Here is a 13,660-nt window from a genome sequence, read left to right as displayed (position 1 = left end):
TTAGGGCACGTTCAACCAGTAGGAGGCCACAGGGAAGACCCAGGACACGTTGGGAAGACTATGTCTCCCGGCTGGCCTGGGAACGCCTCGGGATCCCCCGGGAAGAGCTGGACGAAGTGGCTGGGGAGAGGGAAGTCTGGGCTTCGCTGCTTAGGCTGCTGCCCCCGCGACCCGACCTCGGATAAGCGGAAGAAGATGGATGGATGGATGGATGGAGTTTGCGGAGTATAAAAATGAGCCAACATTTTTGAATGAAAGAAACTGCTGTTCTAAATGTGACCACTATATGTCGCAAGAGCAATTATTTGTATCTATGTAGATTATGCTACATATGTAAACAAAAATAAACCACATGATGTTAGTACAGTGTTTTTCAACCTTTTTTGAGGCCAGGCACATTTTTTTCATAAAAAAATCCGGAGGCACACCACCAGCAGAAAACGTTAAAAAATGAAACTCCACCAGGTTGTCGTGCCCTATTTTGAGTTTGTTGGTGTTTTCCTGTGTGTAGTGCTTTAGTTCTTGTCTTGCGCTGTTATTTTGGTGGCCCTTCCTGTTTTGTTGGTGTTTTCCTGTAGCAGTTTCATGTCTTCCTTTGGGCGCTATTCCGCGCACCTGCTTTGCGTTATTTACGTTGTTGCTATCCTTCTTTGTGTGGACATTGTTGATTGTCATGTCATGTACGGATGTACTTTGTGGACGCCGTAAGTTTTTGCTGTCGTCCAGCATTCTGTTTCTGTTTACTTTGTAGCCAGTTCAGTTTTACTCTCATTTAGCATAGCCATTGCCTTTTCCTTTCCCTTTTGTTCATTTTTGGTTCAAGCATTACATACCCTTTTACCTGCACGCTGTGGTCTGCGTATTGGGATCACAACAAACCATCCTCGTCTCACCCGACACATTCCGACTTTTACAAAGCAATGAATTACCTGCTGCCACCTACTGACGTGGAGTATTACGAGCTCTATACAGCACAGACACTAAACAACGGCACATTATTTGCAGATTATAATTATTGATTTGCAAAAAATATTTTTTAAACCAATTAGGTGAAGCTGCATAATTTCCAGACAATATCTCACGGCACACTAGTGTGCCGCGACACAGTGGTTGAAAAAATGTGAATTAGTATGGCGCATATTTTAGAATGCTAAATTAGAATGCTAACTATTATGCCGGGGGCCATTAAAAAATTAGCTACGAGCCGCAAATGGTCCCCGGGTTACACTTCGGACACCCCTGCTCTCAACCTTCCACAGCCTGCCCTGGTGTTCGAGTGCCTAATGAAGCGGTGATTAGAGTAACTATCAGTCGGAGGTCATAGGTCACTGCACTGTGACAGAGGCGCCTCCTGCTGTCTCCGCCCCAGTCACGCCGCAGCCTTCATCGTTATTCTGCGGGGCTCTCTGCTGCGGAGGCGACGTCACATGCATCCTCGGCGTGCCGGCGTGTGCGCGGACATGTGTTTATTGACGGGATGCGGGAGGGACGTCCATCAAGGCGTCGCTCTGGGGTCTTATTGGACGAGGCGAAACATGAGCAAACTGGGGAATTTGGTGCTGATTGCGCAGGATGGAGAGGAGCGAGGGAAGGATGCTGAGGGAAGGAGATAGGAAGCATGTGGAGGGCGCATGTGAGCGGGATGTGATCAGCATACTAATACACACACACCTGCACCAACAGCTGGAAGCAGATGAAGCAGTGGGAGGGTCTCATGGAGGACATCCACTTTTGGCTCCTCCCTCCTTCTGCTCCATCCTTTCCATCAAGTCACGACTACACCTCCCCCCCCCCACCCCCATTATCACCTTTGACCTCCTCCAGCATCCACTCGTCTGATTGGCTCTGCCCGCATCTCACGCTGCATAAACCGAAACGGCCGCAGTTGACCCAAATAAACACGCACATATATTTATTTAAATGAAGTTAAACCTCAAAGACACGGCCGGTGTAATTAGCATGCTAATCCACAATCCATGAATCAGCATTTAGAAGGCAAATAAACACGTTAATGAGCGGGGCTGACATTGACGAAGCGTTCATCGCTCCTTTTTCTAAATCCATGGCAAGTGCAATGAAATATTCAAGTGCATAAAGCGCTTTAGTCAAGTCATAAACGTGGAAAACACATCTTCTGTGTGCGCTTCTGTATGCTGATTAACATTTGTCACAGAAGATTCCACTAGGCCAGATCTGGGCAATATAAGGCCCGGGGGCCACATGCGGCCCGTTAAAGGGGAACATTATCACAATTTCAGAAGGGTTAAAACCAATAAAAATCCTTTCCCAGTGGCTTATTTTATTTTTCGAAGTTTTTTTCAAAATTTTACCCATCACGCAATATCCCAAAAAAAAAGCTTCAAAGTGCCTGATTTTAACCATCGTTATATACACCCGTCCATTTTCCTGTGACGTCACAAAGTGATGCCAATACAAACAAACAGCAAGGTATAGCGACATTAGCTCGGATTCAGACTCGGATTTCAGCGGCTTAACACTGTCTGATAAGATAATTACTAACAACTATGAACTAGGTTTACAGCATATGAAATACATTTGGCAACAACATGCACTTTGAGAGTGCAGACAGCCCATTTCAGGCGCGCTAAGAACATATTTTTCCACGATTTCAGCACTCAGGTTAACCATACCTAAATAGACACAAAATACTGCATTATACAAGACTACCCGAGTGTACTCGAATGATTGAAAAAAATAAATGTTTTTAAGCTAAATTATTGGTAAACACAGTTTATGTATAATAATTTACGTAAAACCGCGAGTAATGAATAAAGTTTTCATCAATTAATATATTCTGTAGACATACCCTCATCCGCGCTCTTTTCCTGAAAGCTGATCTGTCCAGTTTTGGAGTTGATGTCAGCAGGCCAGGGAAGCTAGGGTCGATATTCTTCTCTTGATCATCTTCGGTGGCATAAGGGACGGTGTGAGTCAAGACATCAAGGGGGTTTAGCTCGCTCGTCTGCGGGAACAAACTGCCGCCATTGCTTGCCGTGCTACCGAGGTCCTTTGTCCCTGAATAGCTCACACACTCCGGCAGATTCAACGGGGGTCTGGCGGCAGATTTCTTTGACTTTATCGTTGTAAATGCATCTGCTTTGAGTGTCGCAGGATATCCACACATTCTTGCCATCTCTGTCGTAGCATAGCTTTCGTCGGTAAAGTGTGCGGAACAAACGACTGACCATTTCGTTGGCTTTCTCCACACCCTCGTATTTTGAACAAATTTCGTCCAATTTCTTGCCACTTTGGCATCTTTGGGCCACTGGTGCAACTTGAATCCGTCCCTGTTCGTGTTGTTACACCCTCCGACAACACACCGACGAAAGTGAGAAAATGGCGGATTGCTTCCCGATCGCTCCGAGAGCGTTTAATTCGCCAAAATTCACCCAGTTCGGAAATCGGTTAAAAAAATATATGGTCTTTTTTCTGCAACATCAAGGTATATATTGACGCTTACATAGGTCTGGTGATAATGTTCCCCTTTAAGCTTTTCAATCAGACCCACCGGACATTCCCAATTAATTTTTTTACATCTTTAAGATGGAAAGTGTAGCTGCCATTATGATGTGCAGTCATGTTTTCTAATGACCGTAACTATACAAAGTATTTCAATGGTTGGAATCTGCACTTTTGCAGGATATACTAGTTACTATGGTAATCTAATTAGTTACTATGGTAATCTAAGTCACAGCAGCTCAGACGAGGCACCAAGCAGTGTGGGTGGGGAGCGTTTCCACAGAGTGTCAGCCTGAAATGCGGGTGTCAGGGACAGACGCGGAAGGAGATTTTTACAACAAAGTTGTAAAGCTTAGTGATGTATCAGATATATCAGATTGTAGGTGTTGTTTTATTTCTACCCTCCGCGTTCGTATTTCGCTGTTTGTGTTGCATTTTTTTGTGTTTCGCTCTATTATGAAAAATGTCGATCGAGAGGGGGAGTGACGTTCATATGTTGTCAATATTCAGTGTTTTATCGTTCATAGTTAATATTGTAAATCCCACATTCTTCATTTTCATGTACATTTTGGGTGTCTCATTCAGTAAAAATTGTTTAAATTCCATTCCGTTTTTTTAAGGCGGTCTGGTCTATCCATAACATTTTTAGCACTCAGACATTATTGTGAGGTTTTGTATTAGTGTTTGTAAAAAATCAGATATACCGGCCCCCAGACACATTTTTTGCTCTAAATTTGGCCCCCGGAGTCAAAATAATTGCCCGGGCCTGTGTTAGCTCTACGGCATTTGTGTGGTTGGAACCTCCTTATAATCCTAAAGAATACAGAAGACAACATTTAATTGTCTCATCTTCATTATTGTTACATAAAAAAACGCTCCATTGTGACTGCTGAGCCGTGGTCTTTGCGGTGAAAGCTGTCTTTGGAAGAGGGTTAAAGGAACTGGTCTACTGCTCCTCTCACATGAATGCAAATGAATGAGCCGTGTGTTTAAGTGAAGACGTGTCGTCATGCGACAAACAATTGGACATTCATTCCTTTTGTCGGGCTTCACATCCCTCGTGCAGAAGTAGACTACTTCCATTTTTGTTTTTATGTCAAGCTTCTCAATGTTATTCACCGCGACGACACCAGACTGACTTCGTATCACTTTGCCACACAATTTGCTTCCTATTTTTTATTTTTCTCACGGACGTGATTCATTGTGTGTGTGTGTGTGTGTGTGTGTGTGTGTGTGTGTGTGTGTGTGTGTGTGTGTGTGTGTGTGTGTGTGTGTGTGTGTGTGTGTGTGTGTGTGTGTGTGTGTGTGTGTGTGTGTGTGTGTGTGTGTGTGTGTGTGTGTGTGTGTGCTATGACCTGCAAGCACGAGTCTTGTCTGCAACAATACAATTATAGATAACATTGCTTTATACTAGTAATAAATACTTACATTCAATTGTTCTAATTAAATAAACCAACAGACAATGCAGAATGTTTGAGTAATTAAAGATTTCTTAATGTTTAGAAGATTCTAGTGCAGGGATGTCAAACTCTTTTTAGACGGGGGGCCACGTGGAGAAAAATCTACTCCCAAATGGGCCGGACTGGTAAAATCACGGCGCGATAACTTAAAAATAAAGACAACTTTAGATTGTTGTATTTTAAAAAAAATAGAACAAGCACATTCTGATAATGTACAAATCATAATGGTTTTTTTTTACACCTACATGTTGCATTTAATAGTACTCTACCTTTATTTGTCATTATTTATACTTTCTGAATAAATTATGTGATAATGTTCATCAGTCAACTCACTGGTGTTAATTATCAATCTATCAAGATAAAAAATATATCAAATTACTGTATGTTATTTATGTAGTTTGCTCATTTTCCTCGACTGGTGCATTAACGTGTGTTTTTTGTTGTTGTTTTTTACATATGTAGCATCATCTACAGAAATACAAAGAATTACTATTGCGACATCTAGTGGACACATTTAGAACTGCAGTTTCTTTCATTCCAAATTTCGGCTCATTTTTATACTTAGCAAACTCATCCCGAGGGCCGGATAAAAACGTTTCAGGCCCACGGGCCGTACGTTTACCAGCCCTGGTCTAGTGTTTAGTTTAGTTGTTTTTAAATGGGCTTTTTTAGGCGTACCAGTTCTTGAAAATGTGACCAAATTTGGTGAAAGTGGTCCCTCTGGCATTTTGAAGGCTATTCACAGGGTGGTGTAATTCCTCTGGGGATCTTTTAAAAGGAGTTGCATGGAAGACACTTGTTGATGTTTTCTCCAGGGATGCAAAGTGTAAGAGTGGTATGTCCTGTTTTGGACTTGATCTTGAAGGGTTCGGGTTTGAAGACCCTTCATCAGGTTGTGTTTCATTGGAGGATGTGAAAGCAGCTCTGGAGTGTAGCATCCCAGAAAAGGTGCAACCGCCTGGGTAATGTTTTCATGTTGCACTAATCCCACCTCTCTCCCTGTCTTTCTTTTGTCCATCTTTAGTATGGGGAGGAGGAGGTGTGCTCAGACCGCCTGGACACCGACTTCCCGGACATCGACCTCTCTCAGCTGGACACCAGCGACTTTGACAGCGTCAACTGTCTCGGCGAGCTGCCGTGGTGCAGCGACCAGGCGGCGGACGCGTCGCCCGCCTCCATCCACTACAGTACAAACGACGAGCTGTTTGAGGTCAGCCATGTTGTCCTACTTGACTACTGATGGATATGCATCAACGTACAAACTTCAGATACGGAACACAGTAGACATCAACTCTTTTTATTCGAAGTTATATCACGAGTCACCGCAAAAAGTTGACTTTTTCTAAGTGTCAAACAGTCTGGATTTTTTCTGTCCAAAAGTCAGAAATTGTTTTAAGTGTATAAAAGTCAGGATTTTTTCTAAGTGTCAAAAAGTTGGGATTTTTATAAGTGTCAAAAATTCGGCATTTTTCTGTCAAAAAGTTGGGATTTTTTCAAAGTGTCAAAAAGTTGGGATTTTTTCAAAGTGTCAAAAAGTTGGGATTTTTTCAGTGTCAAAAAATTGGGATTTTTTCAGTGTCAAAAAGTTGGAATTTTTTTTGGCCAAAAAATCTTGACTTTTTGACACTTAGAAAAAATCCCGAATTTTTGACACTTTGAAAAAATGCCGAATTTTTGTCTGTCTTTTTTTTAAGTGTCAAAAACTCAAGATTTTTTTTAAGTGTCAAAAAGTCTGGATTTTTTTCTGTCCAAAAGTCAGGAATTGTTCTAAGTGTCTAAAAGTCAGGATTTTTTCTAAGTGTCTAAAAGTCAGGATTTTTTCTAAGTGTCAAAAATTCGGCATTTTATCTGTCAAAAAGTTGGGATTTTTTCAAAGTATCAAAAAGTTGGGATTTTTTCAAAGTGTCAAAAAGTTGGAATTTTTTTTTGGCCAAAAAATCGAGACTTTTTGACTCTTAGAAAGAATCCTGACTTTTAGACACTTAGAACAATTCCTGACTTTTTAACAGAAAAAATACCGACTTTTTGACAGAAAAAAATCCCGACTTTATGACAGAAAAAAATCCCGACTTTATGACACTTAGAAAAAAATCCCGATTTTTGGACACTTACAAAAAATCCCGATTTTTGGACACTTACAAAAAATCCCGATTTTTGGACACTTGGAAAAAAATCCTGATTTTTTGACACTTGAAAAAAATCCAGATTTTTTGACAAAAAATCCAGATTTTTTGACACTAAAAAAAATCCCAACTTTTTCACACTTAGAAAAAAATAACGACTTTTTGACAGAAAAAATGACTTTTTGACACTTACAAAAAAATCCACTTTTTGACAGAAAAAAATCCAGACTTTATGACACTCAGAAAAATGTCCGACTTTTTGACACTTGGAAAAAATCCTGACTTTTTCACACTCTCTAAATAGGTCATGAAGGATAATAATAATAATAATTGGATGTAGTTCCATCGGCGGACTTAGTTATACGTATTCCGGACACTTATCACCCTCAATTGTCGCCATCTTGGCTACGTAGCAGAAGGGTAGGGAGCTGGAGCATCCTGTTGCTAAACCAGGAAGTGAAATTGTCATTTACAGTGATACCAAACGTCATCCGAGAGGTCAGTCAATCCAAGAGTCAAGCTCACTGACCTCCGGACTGATCTCTGGCATGAAACCTGAGTATGGCTGCAGCGTGTCCCATTGGGAGCTGCCCAGAGAGTCTTTCCCAGGAATGCGCAACACGATGAAGGCATTCCGTATCGACCTGCTGTACACCGTTACATGGCCGTCTGTAGACGTGCAGCACCTACTAAACCGTGGCCGCCGTATCTCCTGTCGCTGGGTGCGGGAATTCAGGGAATACCTCTCGGAATGCCAACTGGAGTTGCAGCATCGATCGTCTGGAGCTCTCGTTACACGGTCTTTAGTGACGTCCAGCTCTAATTGAGAAAGTATCATTTAAGAACCGTCAGCATCATGGTCAGGGGGGCACTCTTTATTTCACTTACAGTATTTTAACCCTCTTCCCACTTTCTCATTTAAAATGTCAGGAATGGTATCCAGTGTAGAAACTAAGACAAAACCATTCATGCGATTGACTTGTGATGACTTCTTACAGTGAAAAGTCACAACTAAACAAAAAAAATATTGGCATTAATCATGTATAAAAGCACATTATCGCGCAATTTATTTTGACCGCATGCACATGCTCCTTTCTTTACCTTAACCGCGGATGGTTACTTGGATGCATACAGTATGTCGGTGCAAAGAGAAGTGAGGAGACAATGCCGACTGATGTGGCAAATTTTACTTTAAAATCCACCCCGATGGGACTTTTGATAAAAACCAAGGTCAAATTCTACACCAAAATTCATCTATTTATTATTTTTCTTCTCCAGATTTTGGTGCGCTCTACCTTCCACATTTTTCATCCAATTCAAACCGTTACAACTTCAAACTGGTCAGCCTTTTTGGGAATCGCAGGCTTTCCCTTGACTAATTCCAAAAATTCCCAGAATTCCCGGGTCTCCGGGACATTTTTCCCATTCAAAATGAATTGGCCATTTTTCAAACTTCCACCATTTCCACATTTTTCAACCAATTCAAACCATTCCACCTTCAACACATTCCACCATCCTGTAAATTCAAACTACTCTTTTTCCAAGTTAAAAAAAATTCCAGGATTTTCCAGAATTCCTGGTTTTCCAAAGCCCTATTTCCACCCTTTTTTCTGGCGACTACTCCTTCCACATTTTTCAACGCAATTCAACCGTTCCACCGTCAAAACATTCCTCTTAATTAAGAATAAAAACGAAGTTGTTTTTTGAACTGGGAAAATTCCCAGTTTTCCCGAAATTCTAGGAATTCCGTAATACTATTTCTCAATTAAAAATGTTACTATTTCAACATTTCTCGACCGATTTGAAAAATTTCAACACCAACCATTTCAACTCATTCAGACCATTAGAGTTTTTTACCATTTTCAAAAAAAATCCCGTTTTTCCCGAAACTCCCAAATTTGGGGGAAATTCCCATTGAAATCAATGGGACATTCGTCAAAGTTCCATAACTCATACATTTTTCATCTGATTCAAACTGTTCCAGCTTCAAAATATTCAGCCTGCCTGGGAATTGTGTGCTCTACTTCAACAATTCTAAAAAAAATTCCAGGATTTCCCATGATTCCTTTTTTTTCCTTTTCATTTTCCCCATTCAAAATGAATTGTCCATTTTTCAAACTTCCACGATTCCCACATTTTCCATGTTCAGCACATTTCCAGTAATTCCTGTTTGTTTTCTAACCCTATTTCCAGCCTTTTTCGTATGACTACTGCCCTATCCTTTTTTCCATCCCATTTCAACCTTTCCACCGTCAAAACATTTTTCTTAGTCAGGACAAAAAAACCAAGTTGGTTTAGGAACTAGAACCATTCCCAGTTTTCCCGAAATTCCAGGAATTCCATAATACAAATTTTCTATTAAAAAACTGTTACTACTTCAACATTTCTTGCACGATTTAAACAATTCCAACACCAACCAATTCAGCTCATTCATACGACATTCTGTCAGCATTTCAGTTCAACTTCAGCATACAGTGAATTTTTATACACTTAATGATATTACACTGAATTTTTTACACTGAATTTTTTTTACACTGAATTTTTATACAGCGACTTTTTATACACTTAATTTTGCACTGAATTTTTTACACACTGAATTTTTTTTACACTGAATTTTTACACAGTGAATTTTTATACACTTAATTATTTTCACACTGAATTTAAAACACGGAATTTATCTTCAATTAAATTGTCAGCATGATTTGATGTAAAAAAATTAAGTTTCCAAAATTCAAACTCAAAAAATGTTGTTACATAAATTCAGTGTCCAAAAAAAGCTTTTGTTGTGGACACAAATTAACCTCCATTACTGCATTACTCTTATACAAGTAGAGACAAGGCAGAAAGTCAAAAGATGTCTTAATGTATTTATATTTTCATTTATTTTATTTTATGCTATACATATTTTTTATTAATTATTTATTTCAAATATTATCCTTATTTTCCTACCAATATATATTTACTTTTTCATTTATTTATTTGTATTTTTTTAAAGCTTATTTTCCCTCTATGACAACTCTTCTTTTACAAATACAATCCTACCATCCCATTTTCCTCCCTATTGATTCTCTGGATGTTGATTTATTTGTGATCGCAGAATCTCATTTGCTCCATAAAAAAATAAAAATCTCACAGTCATGTGCGCGCCCCTTCCACCTCGCGACCCGATTCCTGCACAGCCGCGTTATATTTGATCCACTGTATTGATCGTGCGAATAGGGCTGAGCAGACTGTGTGGTTAGCAGCATGAAGCCATAAAATGTCCTTTTATTTACACTATGTTATTGACTTCACTCTCGCACTGCTGCTGTTTCATTTTGACCGTGTTGACGCTGAAGATGAGCACACACGTTGGATTCACGCGTCCTATGGACAAAAGTGTTGGGACGCAGACAGGAAGTGAAGTTGATGTTTCTCTCCTCCAGATAGAGGAGGAGAATGCGGCCCTTCTCGCCGCTCTCACCGACAGCCTTGACGGCATGGTGGATGCCGAAGTGGGCGGGCTCTCCGTCTTCCCCGCCCTGGGGGAGGAGCCAGGGCAGGACGAGGACGACAAAGACCGACTTTCTCTCGGCGCCGACGACTTCGGGCGTTCTCCGCGGGCCGAGATGGACAGCCCTTCTCTCGTAAGAGTGCTTCCTGTACTTACCCTCTCCACTTCCTGTTTAGCAAGGGTGTCTGTGTTCGATTCTCTTTTTAAACATGCTAAAGCCACTCCAGTCTTGGTTAAAACATAAACGGCTTAATATATTCCAATAACTATTATTGAATAATTTTTTCCAGTGTGGCCCTTATCGTCTATAATGTTTCATATTTAATTTTATTTCTAGAAAATGTACTGTGGACACCCTTGCTGGCAGCCATGTTTCCTTTCCCTTCCCTCTGATGTAACATTTCAAACAAGTGTGTTCTCTTACAAAAGGACCCTCTTGAACACATTTTTGCGTCCAAATTTTTTTTTTGCACAGGTTCAATTTTTATTTTTTTATTTATTTTTTTGTCCTGTCCAGCTTCTCAGGCAAATCATATAGTTGATGTAGATGCCCATATCGGCTGTTCAGATTTACGTTACAAAAGAGAAGTGTAGGATACTTCTCTTGTTGCCTTATTTGTATTTGACTTTATTAAATGTTTTTATATTATCATTTGGTGCAGGAGGGGATAGAAAGAGAAAAAAAGGAAGACAGAGGGGGAAATTGTGGGGACAAGAGGGGGATTAGACAGAGAGACAAAAACAACAACAGCAAACACAACAACAACAATAGAGCAACATCTGCAAATACGATATAAACAAACATGATGGTAAAAGTGATAGCAAAGAAGCAATTAGCGAAATAAATAATAACACAGAAATGACAATGAGCATTATTACACTACAAATGGATCAATACAAATACCAGTAGAAATAGCGCAGGTTTAATTTTTAATACCGCTTAGGTGCCCAAGTGTACCTAATGAAGTGGGGTGTGAGCGTATGCTAATGTTGACGCTCTTCTTAGTCATCCTTGCAAATCCAAGAAAAGACAATAGAGAGTTAGTAACCTTTGCAATCAATCAATCAATCAATGTTTATTTATATAGCCCTAAATCACAAGTGTCTCAAAGGGCTGCACAAGCCACAACGACATCCTCGGTACAGAGCCCACATAAGGGCAAGGAAAAACTCACCCCAGTGGGACGTCGATGTGAATGACTATGAGAAACCTTGGAGAGGACCGCATATGCGGGTAACTCCCCCCTCTAGGGGAGACCGAATGCAACGGATATCGAGTGGGTCTGACATAATATTGTGAGAGTCCAGTCCATAGTGGATCCAACATAATAGTAAGAGTCCAGTCCATAGTGGGGTCAGCAGGAAACCATCCCGAGCGGAGACGGGTCAGCATCGCAGAGATGTTCCCAACCGATGCACAGGCGAGCAGTCCACCCCGGGTCCCGACTCTGGACAGCCAGCACTTCATCCATAGCCACCGGACCTGTGTCTCCCCCTCCACAAGGGATAGTGGGAGCAGAGGAGAAAGGAAAAGAAACGGCAGATCAACTGGTCGAAAAAGGGGGTCTATTTAAAGGCTAGAGTACAAATGAGTTTTAAGATGGGACTTAAATGCTTCTACTGAGGTAGCATCTCTAAATCATGCTGAATGTGGTTGAGGGAAGCAATTCGTCGGCCCCCCTTTTTGTGCACAAGATGTCTTTTCCAAAATTGTGCTGAAAATGGTCCTATCTAGCAGGTTTGGAAACACAGCGGGAGCTCTGTCTCTCGCACACACACTGCAAAAAGTCAGTGTTCGAAAAAAAATACAAAAATTAGGGGTATTTTATTTGAACTAAGTAAAATTATCTGCCAATAGAACAAGAACATTCGGCTTGTCAAGACTTTCCAAAACAAGTAAAATGTGCTAACCTCAATGAACCCCAAAATACTTTAAAAAAAATAAGTATATTCTCACTAATAACAAGTGCACTTTTCTTGGTAGAAAAAAATGAGACCTTTTTGCTCAATATGTTGAAAAATATTCTTTAAGTAAATGCTAGTGCCATTATCTTGACATAATGATATGCAATAGGCATCATGATTTTTTTTTCATGCTTGAAGTAAGAAATTACTTTAAAAAAGTAGTTTTATACTAGTAAGTGTTGATGACACAGTTTTGCAACAGTTGATATTCTAGTTTCACGCATGTTTTACTCAATATAGGTCATAAAATCTCAGCAACAAGCTGTAATATCTTACTGAGATCATTTAGGAACAAAACCCTTAAAACAAGTAAAACACTCTAACATAACATCTGCTTAGTGAGAAGAATTATCTTATCAGACAGAAAATAAGCAAATATCACCCTTATTTGAGATATTTCATCTTACTTAGATTTCAGTTTATGCAGTGCACACAGACACTCTCGTATTTGTTACCTTCCTGACACCTCCGAAAAAGCCCTACCTCTAGTATTATAATAAAAGTCGTAATTTTACTCAACGCAAGTCCAAATTTTACAATAATTTTACAAGATTTGTGCAAAATTATGATAAAAGTTGGAATTTTACTAAATAACAGTCGCAATTTTACAAGAAAAGCTTAAAATGTTGGCAATTTTATGAAAAGATGTGTAATGTTACTTGACAAAAGTCACAATTTTAGAAGAAAACTTAAAAATGTTGGTAGTATAATTATAATCGGAATTTTACTTGTCAACATTATGACAAAAGTCATATCTTACTCAAAAAATCTCGCTATTTTATGTGATGCAAGTCAGAATTTTATATGTCAAATGTCACCATTTTGCATTAAAAAGTAATCATTTGACATAAAAAAGTAATAATTTTATGAGAAAATATTGATTTTGAACAGCTAGTGCCTCATCTGTGGTCACTGTATAACCTGTTCACGCAGGAGAGGGGGACAGAGCAGAAAAAAGACGGCAGATCAACTGGTCTAAAAGGGGGGTCTATTTAAAGCCTAGTGTATACAAATTAGTTTTAAGATGGGACTTAAATACTGCCACTATTTAGTTCAGTGGTTCTTAACCTGGGTTCGATCGAACCCTAGGGGTTTGGTGAGTCGGCCTCAGGGGTTCGGCGGAGGTCAAGACACACCCG

At 40.0% G+C, this 13,660-nt stretch overlaps 1 protein-coding gene across 2 annotated transcripts in view; it reads left to right on the top strand.

Moving 5' to 3' along the window:
- The window catches only part of ppargc1b (peroxisome proliferator-activated receptor gamma, coactivator 1 beta), a 241,653-nt gene that overhangs the window by 182,393 nt on the left and 45,600 nt on the right, over window positions 1-13,660 (top strand). For both annotated transcript variants that reach the window (XM_061976634.1, XM_061976633.1), the window contains exons 2-3: window positions 5,965-6,150; window positions 10,489-10,689. In XM_061976634.1, the coding sequence (XP_061832618.1) occupies window positions 5,965-6,150; window positions 10,489-10,689 (387 nt within the window). The remainder of the gene's footprint in view (window positions 1-5,964; window positions 6,151-10,488; window positions 10,690-13,660) is intronic.

This window comes from Nerophis lumbriciformis, linkage group LG16 (genome assembly GCF_033978685.3).
Source record: "Nerophis lumbriciformis linkage group LG16, RoL_Nlum_v2.1, whole genome shotgun sequence".
NCBI lineage: Eukaryota > Metazoa > Chordata > Actinopteri > Syngnathiformes > Syngnathidae > Nerophis > Nerophis lumbriciformis.
Note: the sequence above shows the minus strand (reverse complement) of the source record. Positions and strands in the feature narration are given on the sequence as shown.